Source organism: Nomia melanderi, chromosome 7, assembly GCF_051020985.1.
Source record: "Nomia melanderi isolate GNS246 chromosome 7, iyNomMela1, whole genome shotgun sequence".
NCBI lineage: Eukaryota > Metazoa > Arthropoda > Insecta > Hymenoptera > Halictidae > Nomia > Nomia melanderi.
In genome coordinates, this window is record NC_135005.1 from 15,235,698 (window position 1) to 15,254,599 (window position 18,902).

Below are 18,902 nucleotides of genomic sequence, written 5' to 3' on the forward strand. Positions count from 1 at the left end.
ATGCTGTGTTATGATACGCGTAAACGTTCCGGTTGTGTACAACGATTCGAAAGATCGAGGTTTCTAGAACTGAACGATTCAAACGACGTTGTACGTTAGTGCGTTTTTGTGGATATTAAAGTGTATTCTGATAGTCGCATTAACGTGTTTTCGTAAAAAACATTGAGTTTAATCAAATTTGTAACTATGATTATACCTGTACGTTGCTTCACTTGTGGAAAAGTGATTGGCAACAAATGGGAGGCTTATCTTGGCTTGCTGCAAGCAGAATACACGGAGGGGTAATTATTATTTGTCTCGTTAACGTTTATGCAATTAATGAAATAGTATAATTAATGTACCATTTGAAGAGTTATCACGTGTTAATAGAAACCTAACCTTACTTTCTTGGATTTCATAAGATTTTAATTAGAAAAGAAAATTTGTCAGTAGAACTAATGGATTATTGGTTATATCTGGTTCTCTTAGCAACTCTATTTATCATTCTGACGTAGAAAATGTTTGTCTTTATTTTACAGAGATGCTCTTGACGCATTGGGCTTGAAGAGATATTGCTGCCGTAGAATGCTTCTTGGACATGTGGATTTGATTGAAAAACTTTTGAACTATGCACCACTAGAAAAATAATCAATGGGTTCGATATTTCAATTCTTATACTCTATTTTGTATATTAATGTATAAGTGTAATATAATTATGTAAATTAAAAAATATCATGGTTGTTAAGCAGATAAAAGTACATACAAATTTATATGAAACATGACTTTAGTCTTAAAACGTAAAAAAGTTATTTATATTTTAAAAACTACTATAACATTTAATTGTATATAAAGCAGGAAAATAAAATCTACAAAACATACTGTAAAATGTATTTTATAATTACATTTGTTGCATCTTGATCATTTTTTTTCTTTACCATGAATGTGTAAAAGTTTTTCAACAATTGTATAAAAAATTAATTAGGTTACAAAAGCTTTTAACTTGCTTCAAGGAAACATTATGTGTTTTTCATTTTTAAATCGTGTATTCACAGTAAATGCAACATAGAAGAGTGAAACATTTTAAACACTGTATATACCTATCACATGTACTAGTCATGGAACAGGAACTGTACATACAGACTTGTTTACATGACAGGTTTTTCTTGCAGTTTTACTCATTATTTTTTTTAGATAGCAATAATTTATGTCGTTAAATTAAAAAAAAACACGAATGGAAGGTTATATTTCAAGATACGATTAGGTTTTAAGGAATTACATATGAAAATGTAAATTTATGCTTTGCAAAACATAAATCTTACAAAGAATGTTTAAAATAATGCTAAGAAACAAAATATTTTTATGAATATCAATTTACCATGGTGGGAATTAAAATACTTTGCTGTTAAAGTCAAATTAATTATTATAAATAATACAAATTTTATGGTTTTGTGCTTTTTCTTTAAATAATAATCAATTATTATGATGTAAAGTATCTTTCTATTATCATGAATACTGCCAATGGTTATCAGTCTGTATTTGTTTCATATTAAATGAAAGTTACCACGCATTAAATATTAGGGATAAAATGTAACATTATTGGGCACTTTGGAAATGCATTACCTACTTCATATGTTCATAATAATTAAATCCTTTCATATAACCTTCAATAATATAATCTTAGAAATCATTTGTGCGTAGAGGCATTCTTCGAATCATAGTATAATACCGAATATCGGTACTTTAGCTCTTCTTTGCACAGCAATCGAAGTAATCTTTGTAATGAACAGTTTCTTTTGTATCTTACTAGAGCACTCACTTATGGACACATAAGTAGCAAGTAAATTTCTGATAAAATTGTCCGTTGACAAAGAGGTTCTCTGAAACAACTTATTGCAAATGATGTGCGTATCATTTATGATTGTCCATCGAATATATCAGAAATTCATTTACTACAGTTCTTTCAAATGACTTCCAAACATCTGTTTGAAAGATTGGAATATGTACACTCCTATGTATCGAGACGCCTATATATTTTTAACTATATAACTTCACGATTTGTATTAGCGCGCTTCGAGATCCGAACACTAGAGCCATGAAACCAATGATGCATATGACAATGTTCTTCAAAGCCACCCAGTGGCACGGGCCAAAGCCAACGTCCCAGTATGTTACAGTTTCGATGAATACAGGGATCAAAAGTCCCAGTATGGAAAAGCAAAATGCACCGATTAATCCGATGAAGGGTCCGATAGTCGGCACGATCACAGCCAATAGAACTGTAAAATAACGTAATTCGTTTAATTATCTTTGTCGAATAAGGTACGCCACGAATAAGGTACAATAAGGTACACCAAAACCGTACCTGCTCCCACGACCATAACTGTTCTCAGAACATAATTGGCCAGGACTGGCTTCTTTTGGAACTTCTCCTTTATACCGTTCCATGCAATATCAAGGCACACATAAAATTGTAAACCAAACGTACAATAGACAGCGAGAGCTATTAAGATCTTCACAATCTGGGCAGGTCTGAAAAGACAGACATTTCACACGCTATTACAGAATCCTAGATTATAGACAAGTACGTTGAAAAATTGCAGTGATACCATATCTAGCATCACAGTAACTTTCAAACGGTAACTTACATTTCTACCGTTGGTAAATTCAGTGTAATGCTGTCGAACGTTTTGTCTTGATATTTCGCGTAGCCCAAGAATCCAAGAAGAATGTAGATAAGCGTAACCCCAGACATTCCCTTGTTAAGGACACCGCAGATACCGACGAAATGCTGCGGTGTTTTCATGTTATTCTCTAACGGCATTACTACACCTAAAATAACATTCGATCAGTGACATTCTTTTATCATTTCACGTTATTACACATAACGCTCAGTATATCATGTATAATAATGTACCTATAGCTTCCATCGCAAAGACAGTTATGCTGAAGAACTGCGGGAATCCGTCGACAGGCGCGATCAGCGGTAGAGAGGAGATAGATGGAAAGTCCCATACTAAATAATAAAATGTTATTCCTAAGCCTGTTCCCATGAATATATTGGCCACCATGGAAACAGGTGCGAGGTATTTCAAATTTGGTATCCAACTGAGCAGTATCATGGGGATCAGCAGGCAGGCTGTCGTTAGCCTGATGCTGAACTCGCCTTCCGGTACATCCGCGTAATGCTCGATGATTTGATTGAAGTTCGCCGCAACTATCACTGTGTACACGCTGCAGGTGCCAAAGTACGTTGCAAATAAACTAATTTGAATGAGATACCTGCAGATACAAATCACGAGATGTTACACAATCATATTTACAGTCATACCCATAAAATTGCATAATGAATCCATTTATTCTTTCTGCGTGCGGTCGAATGATTGGCCGTCTATCAGCGCGAATTACCGAACATTACTTTTATCGTCTGAGTAAGCGTTACACGTTGTCTTACCTAATTGGCTTGGAAAATCTTCTTCCCCATTCTGGTCCCGTAGAAAACGCTACTTCCGCCACGTCGGCGAAGCTCATTTCTGTCCTCCGCGTTTTGTGGTAGAGTACGTGCGCGCATTTTACCTAAATTGCGTTTACAATATTATTCGCTGTATTATTTAACCCTTCGCGCTTGAAAGGTGACTCTCAGTCAGCAGTTAATTCGATACAGTAACGTTATAAAGTTTTATATTTAATATTCAGCATTTGTGCACCAGTATATGGAATACTGGAGTAACATAACTTTCTTATGTTTTCTTGTTAATTAGTTTAAAAAGAACATCATTCATATATCTTATCAGAGAGTATTCAATATTTCTAGTGAAAAGCTTTCAAGCGCAAAACGTTAATTTCGAATATTGCTTGTTATTCATATTATTCAATACTGCAATTCGTAACGACCTATTATACGGTAATTTTTATTTACCAAAATGTATGCGCAGTGTGTGCAAACAAACGCGACCAGGATTGTCGCGAACACACCGACGAGGAGGCCAGCATTCTTGAAAGCAATCGGCATGGATAAAATGCCAGTGCCAAGCGAGGCTTTCAGTAAATGCGTTAATGTGTCACAGTCCCTGAACAAAAATAAGATAACGCTTTGAATGATGATCGTTACTGGCTGTTTGTAACAAGCATCAATATCTTGCATTTATCATGGGGAAAACACGAGGATTTTTAAATACAAGCAGAACTGTGGTATAAACAAGACTATTTGCTTTTCCAGTCCCTTGGCGAGTGCGTGTACATTAAAGACTACTTTATCATTGAAAACTAACTATACTATGAATGTCTGCTTGTAATATACGATGTATATTATTAACGCGTTGAATGCCGCAGGATTTCACCGTGCAAAACACGCGAAATGGAAAAAGATGTAATATTGAATTGTTGCATTGAATCGTGTTACTGTTATTGCACGTTTATCGCTGAATGTCGCTGCACTAGGTAACGTTATTAATAATATAGAAATGATTACTATGATTCACTCAATTAAACAGTGGCTATTTGAATCATTTCAATTTACTATGATTCACTCAATTAAACAGTGACTATTTGAAATTGATTCTTGGGGGACATCGGTGACCTCCATAACATTCAACGTGTTAATCCAGACTGTTCATCGAACAACCTTTATTGCATTTTCGCAAATCAACTAGCACGTTGCGATCGAATATACTTACGTTGTCGGGTTATCAACTTTTCTTTCGTTAAACGGATCGAACTTCTTCCCGTCCCCTTGCAGAGCCTCCGGGTCTCGCGGGACGACTTGTACTTTGTATCTGCAAGGAACACAAGATATTTCGATAATAAACACGTGGCCAGCGTTATTAATAGTCCAGTTATTCGGGGCACAATTTAATCTATTAACTGGCAGAGAGTTAACTTGTCATTTATATTCATCCGTGACCCGGCTTGGATATTAACGCCTCAATCTAATATCATCGACCCGTAGCAACACAAATTAGAGATTATCTTTGAATATCTTTCACGCGACAAAGCGTGTGAAATTAGTTTCTAAATGTGATATGAACTCTTTGCACTCGGAAGTATTTCGTTGGAAATATTTAACATTCTCTAACTAGACGCAAACGATATTTTTTTTAATCAACTCAAAGAGAAATCGCAAGTGAATTGAGAAACAAAACACTTCCATCCTAATATTTCACAGATCGATTTATTATATACAGTTCAATGTTGAATATCAAATTTTATAGTTTTGCTTCTGTTTGTTTTATAGTTTAATTTTTAGTTTTATAGTCACCTCTCGAGTGCAAACGTTTATAAATATATCGCAAGTGAATTGATTTTGCAAGGTTAACGTCGATGATCCTTACTTTGATAATACACCATCCTTCAAGTTGGACCCATCCTGCGGCAGGAAGGTGTCCATTTCCGTTGGCGGTTTGTTATCCTGCGACAAAAGGAAAAGTTACGTATAATAACGAGCAACGATCGTACCTTCGTAAACAATTACACGAACGCCCATCGAAACATACCATTTTTGTGGTTCTCCAGCTGACTGTGACCGAGATCAGTTATCTGTAAACGAGAAATTGAAAATTAAGATATCAGTCTTTAAAGAATACCGATAACAACGGCAAGCAGCTAATTACAATATATAAATCGAGTTTTCAATATTCGAACCGTCGATTTCAAAGGAGTTTTACAAATCCCTAATCGACGTCCGTTACATAAAGTGCCATCGATTTTGGCCTTAGAGGCATCCACGGTCTCGCGAATTGCGACTTCTGGATGTATCAACGGCGTACACGGAAATAACAGGCAACGCTGGCAAACAGAACCAGAAGAATTAACATAATTGTGCAAACGATCTTCCGTTAATAAGCGGTTCGCCCGACAATGCGAAAAAAAGAAGAGAACGAGTAATAACCGCGTTTTAATTGGCATTAGAGACAAAAAAAAAAGAACTAGAGGAACGTTTCGTTAGAAGTACTTAAGCGACGATGTATTTATCGTTACTTCATTCTTCACCTTTTGAACCCGATACATATTAAACTCAAATCATCCGGCGTATCGCCGATACGATAATTCCATTGAGTTAAAATTAAAGTGCTTATCGCCAGTCGGCGACCTTCGTGAACCATCTATGTCCATTACGATAAATTACCGAATGTCATTTAGCGTTTTAGAAATCAGCGGATTCGAGATATAATTTTTCCAATCTTTAAATGCAGTTCTTGGAATATTTAAGTGTCGTCACATTCTAGATAAACATTATGCGAACGTCTGTGTATTCTCGTGATCGTAAAAAAGTAATTATGTTAAATTGGAGCTATTACTGTACAATTTAATCTCGTTGATCTCATAATAAAGATACGCCATCCTTTCACCGCGGAAACGCGGCAGGTCCCATTAAATCGTAACGTAAACACTCGAAGATAATATCAGATATGATTAATCAGTCGCGCTAAACTCGATCTGCAGATCATTGCCGTGACTATATATCATGTCTACCGCGGGGGCATTCCGTAATACAAGAAGCTACACGCGACAGCGCAACGAATTGCACGGTGCAGCCTGTGTATCAGCCCGGCGAGATTAACGCGTTGAATGTTGCATGATTTCATACAGTAAAATACACAAAATGAAAAAATATGATATTACATCATTTTTTTAGCATCGTTCGTAATGTAGAAATGTTTTTAAATAACCATCGTTTAACCCTTAGCACTCCAGGTTGCTTTGCAATCCATCAGCAACTGCAACTAATTTTTATAGTATTCCTAGCAAAATTAGAGATGCTATAACATTTCTTCGATCTTTTATTTTCCTTGTTAGCACAAAATTTGGATGTGTGGAGAATCGAATAATTTTTGGGTAGTTTCTTTAAGATTCATTGAAATATTCAATATTATAACTGGTGCAATATTGGAGCCTACAGAGTTCAAAGGGTTAATTGAGTGAACTATAGTGATTCAATTTAGTTGGGGGTCACCGGTGACCCCTGCGGCGTTCAAGGTGTTAAATTCAACGTTTCACGCTCGATGACGAATTTCGTTTCGCGAAGAAACCTCCGAGCTAAAGTTGCCAACGGGGAGACAATGCACGATAACTCATTGAATCATTTCCAATTGAACGTCGATTAAGACGTTAGAAAAATATCGTTAACACTTCGTCAGAGAGTAATGAGTATTTTCAACGAAAAATCTCGTCGAGTGCAAAGGGTTAACCGTGACGCTATCTGGCCCTCGGAAATTGGATAACGTTGCGTTCGGCACGCTAACTCGGTAAATCCTATCGCGCATAGTTCAACAGTCTGCTCCCGATTCTTCGAGGAGTCGCGACCTCAACCTTTGCGATCGTGTTTGCTTGTGCGAAGACACCATTGTACGGTCGCTACATGGAAAGAAGAGTCACTAGACTGAACCTATCAGATAGAGCCAGATCTAGATAGCTCAAAGTCTTTCGGATTATCCGCGAAGCACGTAACCGGTGACGTAAACGGTTTCGTAAAAATACAGTTCGAGATCACGGCAAAAGCCGCGAGCAGACTAAACAATTATACAACAACCGGTTAACGTCCACGTTATTCTCCTATTATTTAAACATTCGTACGCTGGAAAACACAGTTTTATTTCAGATAAAGTGTACAGCAGTGAAAAAGATGCCGGACTAAAATTGAGAACAAGACAACACGAGACTTTAATGGCATACCGGGTGTTAATGGTTTAATGGCATCTCCTAAGTCGTCGGCTAACGTAACCGATGAAAGATTCTTTGTTTCCTGATACGATGTTACACACTCTCTGCTTGCTCGCAGCAAACAAAGAGAATTATTGTTAACCTCGATCAACGCGTCTTTCGCACGATCGAACATGAAATCGATGCTGCTCGAACATACTCTTAAGAACTCTTTAATTCGTTTTATATAGTTTTATGTAGTTTTCTATAGTTTTCTCTTAGCTCTTCAATGAGCTCCAAGATCATGCATTTCGAGCTCATATTTAAACATCATCAACAATACTCAAATGCATCCAAACCCACCTGCGACATTTAGCAACTTTGCGCGGTTATAATTAGCGGCTCAATGAATTCCAGTGACTCATCAAGGGATCCAATGAAAAGCCTCTCAAATATCGAATGACAGTTGGTTAATTTTAGAATCATATTTCAGACGACTTTCCAATTAATTCGTTCGCCAGACGAATTTTCGAATATAAATACTCGCGGAAGTGCAATTCGAGAGTTAACGTATTCGTACGTTCCGGTGATGTTTATTAATGAAACGAATAAGAAATGGTGATTGATAAGCGAGCTCGAACGCAAATGACGAGTTAACTCGTCTTCCGATAACAGCGTTCCCCGGTCGGGTTCACGAAGGGAAAGAAAATGGCGACGATCGAGAGGAAAAAGCGTGCACGTTAGTCTGCTTTTCGTTGATCGATCATTTCTGATGTAACCACGGACATTGTCCTCAAAAATATAGAACGGTTGGCAATCACAGGGAACACGGACTAATGGACGCGCGTGCCGAGCCTAAAAATAAACGACTGCGATTCCCGACGTTATCTCGGCTCATCAACTTTCTACGTATAAGGAAGAGGAGATAAATACTTTTCCCGTGCGTTTCATTAAACAGCGATTTTCAACTCTGCTGATGCTTCAAGTAATTTTAGATAGAAGCCGACCGATCGCTGTACGAAATAATTCATTTCTAATGAATGGTAATCAACGGTTAACGAGTTCGTAATGGCTCGTACGTGGACTGTGCGTATTATTAGATGAATAAAATGAATCGAATCACACGTGGCGAGGGATAACAATTACCGCAAGTATATTTAGAAGTTAGGGAAGCCTTTTTGCTACTTGCGGGAGGTCATGAAAGCTCTAGAAGTTCAAACTTCGCTGCTCGAAGACGTCGAACGTGGCCGACGCTTCCGAATTGCTTGAAAATAGAATTCAAGTATTTATAATGAAACTAGCGTTACGAAATAATTGTGACTCGAAAGTATTTCAATGGAAATATTCAACATTTTCTGACGAGATATCGATGATATTGTTTGAAGCTAATTTAACGACAATTCACAGATAAATTAAGCAACGGAGGTGCTTTATTTAATTATATCACGTAGCAATGCAAAATTTAATCTAAAACATTAACCCTTTGCACTCCAGAAGTTTCTCATTAGAAACACCCAAGATTTCTTAATGAAATACCAACGACATTCTTTCAAACTTAACGAGAAATCGTGCATAAATTAAAGAGGCTGTTTTACTTTAATATTTCACACGTCGACGCATTGTACAAAGTTTAATATTAAATGTCAAACTCTAATTTTGCTGTGTCGAATCAATTAAACATTCAACTTTATAGTTTCGTTACATCGAATCGTGCGGCGACTGAGAGTCACCTCTCGAGTGCAAAAGATTAAAATCGTCATTACGAGCCCGACACGTTGTACAACGAGGGGTGGTCGAGAAAATCGTGTTTCGTGGATGCGACACGCACCGATCGATTCATGAATCACACGACACCGCTTCGGGGCCCGCTATCGGTCACACCTGAATCTACATCGGTTCATAACGCGCGATTTGCATGTCGTTACCTCTCGTAACGACCAATTGAGGGCCGCGTAAGTGGCCGCCGAACGTTCACGGTTAAGAGGACACGGGGAACTGGTAAAACCGCTTCGGGAGCGAGACATCTGGTCGAATTACTCGCAAATCAACTGGTTATCTCACAATACTGTCCACGCGTGATACAACCTCGTTACTCCGTCTCTTTTCAAAACGTTTCCATCTATATTACGGGCACTACATATCTCCTCGTGGCATAATCAATGAGTACCAGCGACTTCCGACTCCACGTGTCGCAGACATATACTCTCGGGAAACAAAGTATACTCTAACTCATCGCTCGAGCTAATTAACGTGACGCTGCAGAAGTATTCTGACGCTGCATAGCTGATTTCTAGTAAACGCCTGAAAGCGACTGAAACTTTGTTCGGAAGCTTCCGACGAGGCGCCATGTTGAATGATTCAGCGCGTCGTATGGAATAATCAAATTCATCGTGATCGTTAGGCGCTGCACGGTTGGAATTTTTAAAGATTAGTTCTAGGAATTCGAGAGCTGCTCGATGTAAAATTAAACATGATGGATACAGGGTTCGATTATGAAATCGAACAGAGGAACGAATCACTGTTACCGTGCGGCAATGAAAGGTAATTGGAAAAATGAAAAATCCGTTTGAAATTTGATATCCTGTATAGCTCGGAAAGGTTACAATCAGAGGAGCAACGTGTAATTAAATATTACGAGCAATCGCGCTCTAGTCAGGAGCAATCAGGCCTTCGGGGTGTTGTATACGTGTGCGCCGTTGTACATGTGTCGCGCGAGGTGTGTCGCAAACTGGCCAATGCGGAGCGTGTAATTAAATATCGTCGGGGTTGGTTATTACTTTAATGCGACACGGCACGGCGCCGCGCGAAAATGCAAAAGACAAAAATCGAGATGGCAACTCGCTGGCATTTACGAACGTTTTAAACGAGACGCGGTCGCCGCGCGATTATGGTTTTCGAGCGGCAATTACGCACCTGTTTCTCGCCTCGAAGAAATAAAAAGATCATTATGTAATTACGGCGTTTGCTCTGGCTCGGATCACGAGACACGATCCTGTGTGTGCTCACGTTCGGAGGGAGGGGCCAATTCAGTGACGTTAGTTACGCGGTAAAAGCTCTTACCGCGACCATTCAATTTTTGTTGGTCATTTCGATGATTTTATCGTTAGATCGTAATTTATGACATTATGGTGTTATATAGATATCTATTACTGTATTACTCGATTCTGATAAATTAAAGATCGAATTCATTCAGATTCTATGGAATTTTGAAGCGAATAAGACGAGGACCGTTTTCATGGGACTTTTCGTATTCCCGTGAAACGTTGGTTTATAGGAAAAATTTCGCCCACTGTAAATTAGAGGAAACGAGCCGTCACAGGGACCGCGCAAACGATTCTTGCAATTCACATTAGAATTAATTAATCTCTAATCTATCCTTGTTAGAGCGGCAATTACCGGGTCGAGTGTTACGTGGAAAATTAGGTCGTTCAACTTTCAGAGTTAACCTTTCCGTAACTGCGGTCAACTTTACGGTTGATAGCATTAACGAATTACCATCTAATCTGGGGAAAAAGTATTCGACTGTTGGTCGCTGAATGAATTCAAAGCGATGCTCCGAATTATCTAGTACTAATTACGGGTTAATCGGGAATTGTATAAGCAATGGACAATGCGCCAAAGCGTCTTTGTGATTCTCAGTGGAAATCGCACGACAGAATGGAAAATCACGGAATGTTCGTCTAATTCGTATCGAAATGCGCGTACAATTAAGATAAAATCACTAATGACTGAATACGGTCGTGTGGCGAAAATTGATATGATAATTCTGGACGGGACGATTTCCATTCGACGAAAGTTCGTATCGATATAATTGTTTGCTTGACCCGAGACAACGCTTATCTGTGAGGCATTCGTTGACACAGCACGATTTATGTGCCCCCTCAATATATATATAATATATTCTATATACATAGAATTGCATTGACACTAGGTTTACGGAACGCGTCATATTGAGGCACATTGGATTTTAGAAATATTATTTTGTAAATGTTTACGCCGATTTTGATTGATGCGATCACACTGACATGTACCCCAATTACCTACCATCAAATCTCCAGTTTCCACAATCTAAATAAACGAGCATCAATTCTTTTAGGAATAATAGAAGTGTACAATAAATGCCTGTAAACCTAGTGTTAACCATGGAAGATCTAATTTCCAAGTAATTAATCGAATCAAGGAGCATGGAATTAACTGAATTACCATCTCGTAGACTAATCCAACTAAAACTAACCCTTTAACCCTCTATAGACCGAACTTTTGTTCGTGATTAGAACAGAATCTATGCAGTATGAAATTAATTAGATTTCAATAGTTTCAATAATCTCGTGAAATGAATATATTTTGTAACTTTCAAGCTACAATGACGTTGACACGCTGAATGCCATGGGGGTTACCGGTGACCCCAAATTGAATTACTATAGTTCATTCAATAAACGATTATTTGAAAACATTTCTATATTATACATAATGTTACCTAATATGGTGACATTCAACTGGATGCAATAATAATAATGCAATTCAATCAAATGATTTAATACCATACTTCTTCCATTTTGTATGTTTTGTTCTACGAAATCATGCAACGTCTTCCATGACTGACTGATTACTTAATTGTATTCACCACTTTGAATGCAAAGTGAAATAAATCGACAGGACGTCGATACACTACGTGACTTCAAAGTTACATGGGTCTACAGAGGGTTAATTAGAAAATAACGGGCAATTATTATTAAAGTTACGAAACACGATCTATCGATAGGCCGCGGTAGCGTAACAACTAATACCGAGTGAAAGGTAGCAAGTTGTTAACGACATTATTATGTATCAACGCCGGTATAATTTTTGATTTAATTAGTTCAATACAGGCGCGCGCGGAACAAGTCGACGGGATAGATAGACCACTTCTTATTTGCATTCTTCGGCGAAGAAAAAATCAATGGCAATTTTCATACTTCAGATAGGATTGCAGATAAAAAGTCTTAATTGCGAAAGTTATTCGATCTACGTTCGACGCGATCGCTCGTGGAATGTCAGCAATGCCCGAAAAGATTAGATTGAAAATTAGATATTCAGTGAAATCTGCGATTGTACAAAAATTCGTTGTGATAGGCACTGTCACGGTTTACGAATTTGTCGCAATGAATTCTTGCCAACATCGCAATGTCACGCGATGATATAGTCGCATTTTTTTTTGGACCGTCTTTCCCTCGTTCGCTTTGTCACTGGCATTTCATAACGTCGCTCAATTTCTTAGAAATGCAACCTGTAGGATGTTGGTAAACACTGAATTGGCAGCTATTGCTTGGATGACAACTGAGTGACTAACGCGATGACTTGCTAGTTTCACGGATATAGTCACTGTATAAACACACCGATAAAATATACCTTATAGTATAGTATTTATTCATATTATATATATATATATTTATATCTTTTATATATATTTGATTAATTAACGATTGATAATTCTTATATATATATTTTAGTATTTACATTTATAATATAGTATTTATACAAATTCAAATTTATATTTTCTAAAGAATTATTAACCGTTAATTAATCAAATTCACATTTTCTCGATAAAGAACCATTAACCCTCCATAAGCTTGTAACTTTGAAATCACACACCAACATATTGGCATCTCGTTGATTTACTTCATTTTCCATAGCAAAGTGACGAGTAAAATTCAGTAATTAACAAACTTTCATACGCTCTGCCATGAAAGTTCGCCATTGTAATTTCAAAATGACAAGATATACTCGTTTCAATGCAATTATTGAATCTTCGCATTTACAGGTTGATATTCGTTAATTTTATACTGCACACATTTATTACGGTCGAAGGAAAATTCGGCATATAGGTTCATTGTTTCTGCATATCAGTCGTAAAAAAGACTATTATGGCTGGTGACACATTGTCAGCAAGCAAAATGGCGTCGGTGAACGCGCCAGTCCGGGACCTCGCATAAAATTTGAATAATACCCGTTATCGAAGGGATAAGATCTGAAATGGTTTATTTCATATTTCATTTTTACTTGAATTGCTAATGTCACACGTGGCGTCCGAACAGGCGTGTACGTCGTAGAACATTGCAACCACCTGCAACAAAGTTTGATCGATGTTGCTAAACACGTTTTCGAAGTGGGTCAGCTTAGAGATAAGTTCTTCTAGTTCGCTGCCACGCGCTGGGTGTCAAGGTTCGCGTACACCGCCGATTCCCCGAGCGACACGAAAAGAACTGTACGTTCAGATACATTCAATAGGTCAAAATTTGTATATTCAATATTTTTTCTACTCGTTTCTAGATAACCTTGGATAAAGAAAGAAAACACTGATAGTATTCCTTCCGTCAGTTACAATATACAATTACATAACATCAACCGATATATTTTTTCATACACGTATTATCGAACCGATAACGGAATCGCGAACAAGGTAAACAAATTAACGCGAGATGCCTGCAATCAATTTCACTGTTGAACGTTTATTTCGAAAACCGTTGCCTTGGAATTTAATGTATTTCCATGTTACATTTAACCCTCAATGGAAATTAATAAATATCAACGTATGAACACTAATTAACAATGTATTCGATGGTTTTGTAATCTATCAGCAACTGCGACTAATTTTTATGGTATCTCTAGTAAAAATGAAAAATTCTATACCTTCGATCTTTCAATAGAAATCTAATAATTAATAATAGAAAATCGAATAATTTTAGGGTAGTTCCTTTGATTTATTAAAGTATCTAATATTATAACTGGTACAATATTGGAGCCTACAGAGTTCAAAGGGTTAATAACTTTATTGAAACGACTATATCTTATAACTTTCAAGTTACAATAATAAATGCACGTGTGTACAGAAGTTTAAGTTGATCAATCGCTTAATGTCATTCGTCGTTTTGCAATAAAACAATTAAATCGATTTAATCCATATCGATGCGCGACGTTCAGAGTCACGCGGGCCTATGGAGGGTTAATATCATTCAAACACAGACGAACAATGTTTCAACTTGATAACGCACTATTGTTCATCATGTATATTAATTGAACGCGACATGTTTGATGCATTTCCGCAGATGAATTATTCCGTAATGCGAATACGTAATAAGGAAAGTCGATCTAGTTACATGTTTACGCGCGATAAGTTGACCGTGTGCAAGGTCAATGAAATTATTCATGGTGTCTGGAGATCCCTGCATAGTTTCGTCTGCGACCACCGTATGTTAACCGGTTTCGTTTCCCGCCAAGGAGTTCCCCGCGATATTTACTTTCACGGTGATCGTTACGATTTCTATATATGTAACACATCGAGTAATTATTGTTCAATTTTTTTCTCCTCGGCGAAAGTTCAAGGATAACCGTGCTCAAACGCACAAGGTATCATTACACTCTATTATAATCTAGAAAACAATGAAAGGAATTTCTGTCTGCGGACAACTTCGAGAGGTCACGTGATCTAAACTTAACCAATCCCTTCCACGCTGTCCGCGAACTGGTTCAGACAGGCTCGTTTCATTCTGAGAAACGTTTCGTTTAGATATATTCCTAATATGTTTTCGATTTTCATTGTAAACACATTTTTCACGATCTACTATTTATAACCTTATAATTTAAAAAGAAATTAATTAAAATTACCATGTAACTGTGTTCTAAACACCTGTGAATGTTTTATTATAAAATACAAATCATTTGACTGGTTTCTTCATTTTTCTGTCGAAAGCGTTCGCCGAACGTCTCAGTCGACGGCGGTATCGCAATTTTTGAAAAATAGTGTGTCAAGTTCAACAGTTAAATTCCGTCCAACCGTTACGTCAGTATGATGCAACTTATCGCACTCGTTTCTTTCGTTAATCCTCGGCCGAGCTTCTTCCTTCGCTGTCCGGCCGATAATGTAGGGCAAGAAATGACGTTTCAAAAGCATATCGCATATCCTAATTGTTCATGCTCAATTAAAGTCTCGAGCGATACGCGTGTCCTTTAAGTGTGTTTGAAAGAGTGTCGTCGATGGGACGTAAATATGCCACGCGATCCGTTCGGCGGACTGAATTAATGATTGTAAGGAAAATCGATTTCAGAGACGCGCGCGGAGCAACGAACGGAGCCGTGTATACAGGGTGTGTCGGAAAGATTGATGAAACGTCTGCACACGTCCTTTAATCACTCGAGCTTTCTTTGGATAGTCGACTGGACGGTTAGTTACCGAAAAGCATATAAGAAAATGATATTACACTCATTACAGCTCTTACAACTTGTTCCGAATAATTTAACACTGAAATTGACGTTTCGAAACTTCTATATAAAAAATTCAAGAGTGCATCTATCGAGACTTTAATCGATTCTTTATTGAATTTCCGTATTGCCGAGTCAATTTCTTTAGTAAAAGCATTTGCTATTTTTAAATAATCGCGAGAAGATATCTGGAATGGGTCATTTTGACCCATTTGATAGTTCTAGTGGTAATATCATTAACATACATTCTCTATAAAAATGGTAATAATAGATTACTTCCAGTTTCTTCAGATATTCGTTACAATATTCATGTGAAACTATTTTCAAACTCATTTCGAATGTTCAATGCTTTTGAGATATCAATAATTGCGAAAAAATTGAAATCAGCCATTTTGACTGGTAGTCCTCTAGCGTTAAACAAGTTAAACTGAACGCGCAGAAAATTTCTATCTATGAACCCATTCGAGTGTGTCACTTTCCTTGCCATTAAGTGAATTTGTCATTTTATATTTAACGCGTTAATGTTTAATTCTTCCGTTGAAATATAGAATCTGTGCGTATTTGAGAAATACTTTTCGGACATCCCGTATAGGAACACCGTTCTCATGCATGGGTCCGAAATATCGATGCAAAGTTACATCATGCGACGCTACGCGCGGGAACCTACGGTCGTGACGAGCCATACAAGTCGCGTCCACACACAAACTTAGCTCCACGTGCTCGACTCGCGACATGACTTTTCTGACGAAACAGACCTTCCGACTACGGTGTGTCCCTCCTAAAAAGCGATTTATGGCAATTTCCGGACGCCACTTTCCTCCTCACATTGACGTCACATGACGTCATACACAGAACTGTACCGGAATTTCCCATCTTCCGGAAACTCTGTTCGAATAAATTCTGAACACTTGTGCAAAGGGATTTCGTCAGAATGTCCCTTTCGAAAATGGTCGATCAAGGTATTTCATCATTTTCATACAGTTTGACTTTTAATTGTACATTAGTAAATTTCTACAAAATTCACCACTAATTTCACGTGACTCGAATACTTATCGTCTATTTCTCGTCAAATTTAATCTTCAAGGTGACGAATTACTGTGTTCCGATAAGGCTATCAGCTTTAATGTTACCGCTGAGTGAGAGGAGTTTTTCATGTTTATTTATGTAATCGTTTCAACTGTAGCAAGTAACCTAACACACCCATTCATCTCTGTCAATTTATTTCTTATCGTTCGTACTTTTCAACGTGGGCGGTGGTTTTTAATATTTAAAAATTTTCTTTTAATTTGAGTATCGGTTAGAAATATATACAGAACACGACAATCTAGTTGTGTTATACCGTTACGACGATAGTCGTAAAAACCGGTTTCTACGGAACAATAATTTATTTCATTTCCTCAGAAAATCGTCCCTACTTCTTTCGTTCACAGCGTACGTGGAACTCGTCGCGAATGGTACTCGTCAAACATAGGTTCGCCACGCATGAAACGGATTCTTAAAATACCCGCGCGATCGTTGAGATTCAGTGGCGAGCACAAAGAACAGATTGAATTGTAAATAACGATAACAATGAAGACCAAATGGCGTTCCGGTTCACGCATAAATATATATATTGTTGCCTGCCTTATCAATCAGGCCGATGGTAAAGAAAATATGGAAGCAAACTCAGCTACTAAAATATTCCTGCACCATCAAAATCAACAGTCATCCAAATCTCAACACTTAGCCAACCGAATGAGATCTCCTGCATTTCAACATATCGCCTTTTATTTTATCTCTTTTCTTTAATAACTCTTACAGTAGAATCATTTTCAATTTACTAAACTTCTTTTTTACGAAACAAAGTTTCTAATCAAATTTCTAATCAAGTATCTATTTCAATTTTAATCGAATGACCAATCGAAGATACCGTAAGAGGTTATAATTACACTTCCCTTTAAACAAAAATCCCACAAAATATTCCAAAAATCCACAAGTACGAATACCAAAATTCCCATAAACGCCCGCACTGAGTCTCTCTATAAATAAATAAAAACCCCCAGTCTAAATTCAACGGCGGAGCTGAATTTCGATTCTCGAATCGATCCTCGTAGGATCATTCACAATCGAGTCCCGATTATTCCCGTGGTGCCGCGGTCGAAACGTCGATGGGTAACTAAGAGTTCTAAATCCACCAGCTGCTCGTTTATTTTCCAATGGAAATCGGGACCGTTGGCACTGTAAATAGTGCCAGACGGGGCGGACGTCTAATAATGGATTTCGGTTTATAAATTTTCGGTGTGCACGTACCTGTGTCCTGCGCACGTGCGAGGGTGAAAACGAAAGCCTCGTGGGTATGAATCGATAGATACCGTTCGAGCGATGTGTTACTTCATCCCCAGCGAAACGCCGGTACGCACGTTGGCCGGTGTTCTGTCGGTTCGACGGGGAATCGAGTTTCTTTTCGAAAATGTTTCGCGTGCTGCTGGTCCGTACGGGAACGTCTCGTGATGCATTAGACGTACGAACGCAGACCACGTACCAGCGTGCCACGCGCCACGAACACCGACAGTACGAAACTGACTCGAGGAACCACGCCGTGCAAGAATAAACCCAGGTTTTGTCCCCGGAAGAGCGTCCGCCGCGATTCCCCGGCCGACCGCCAGAGGTCGAGCGCCCCACTCGACGATCGACGATCGGTTTTTTTCCTTCGGTTTCCGTCGTCGCGCGTAATCGTTCCCGATGCTTTTATTTACCGAACGATTAAACAGTTAGCCGATAGCTTTTACTCGTCACTTTTTCTCCTGTCGAATATGCGTGCACGCTATCGCGCGGAGATTATTTACAGCGGGAAATTTCGAAGCCGTTCGACGGACCAGCTGTGACTGGCTCGACGACTTCCGGTGTTTGAAAGATATGGGAATCGTTCGGAGAATCTCGAGAATTCGGACTTTGCCAAAGGGAAATTGAATGGTTGACGATGACACGTTGTTGACCGGTCAGGGGTTAACCCTTAGCACTCCAGGTTGTTTTGTAATTTATCAGCAACAAATTTTTATGGTATCTCTAGT

The 18,902-nt window shown here is 38.1% G+C and overlaps 2 protein-coding genes across 3 annotated transcripts; one reads left to right on the top strand and one right to left on the bottom strand.

Moving 5' to 3' along the window:
* Positions 1–10: 10 nt before the first annotated feature.
* Positions 11–1,035, top strand: Rpb10 (DNA-directed RNA polymerases I, II, and III subunit Rpb10). Its single transcript, XM_031972537.2, has 2 exons — positions 11–281; positions 519–1,035. Exons 1-2 carry the CDS (start codon positions 187–189, stop codon positions 625–627), a joined length of 204 nt encoding a protein of 67 aa, XP_031828397.1. The 5' UTR covers positions 11–186; the 3' UTR covers positions 628–1,035.
* On the bottom strand, positions 856–18,447 carry path (solute carrier family 36 member pathetic). Of its 2 annotated transcripts, none has more exons than XM_031972530.2 (10): positions 18,142–18,447; positions 5,469–5,511; positions 5,307–5,383; positions 4,653–4,751; positions 3,896–4,046; positions 3,431–3,552; positions 2,894–3,258; positions 2,625–2,808; positions 2,342–2,508; positions 856–2,255 (listed from the first exon to the last, which is right to left on the bottom strand). In XM_031972530.2, the coding sequence occupies exons 2-10, from the start codon at positions 5,469–5,471 to the stop codon at positions 2,014–2,016; spliced, it is 1,410 nt and encodes a 469-aa protein (XP_031828390.1). In that variant the 5' UTR covers positions 5,472–5,511; positions 18,142–18,447; the 3' UTR covers positions 856–2,013. The 2 variants fall into 2 exon arrangements, with proteins under 2 accessions (XP_031828390.1, XP_031828391.1); XM_031972531.2 differs by lacking the exon at positions 18,142–18,447 and adding an exon at positions 5,586–5,747.
* Positions 18,448–18,902: the final 455 nt, after the last annotated feature.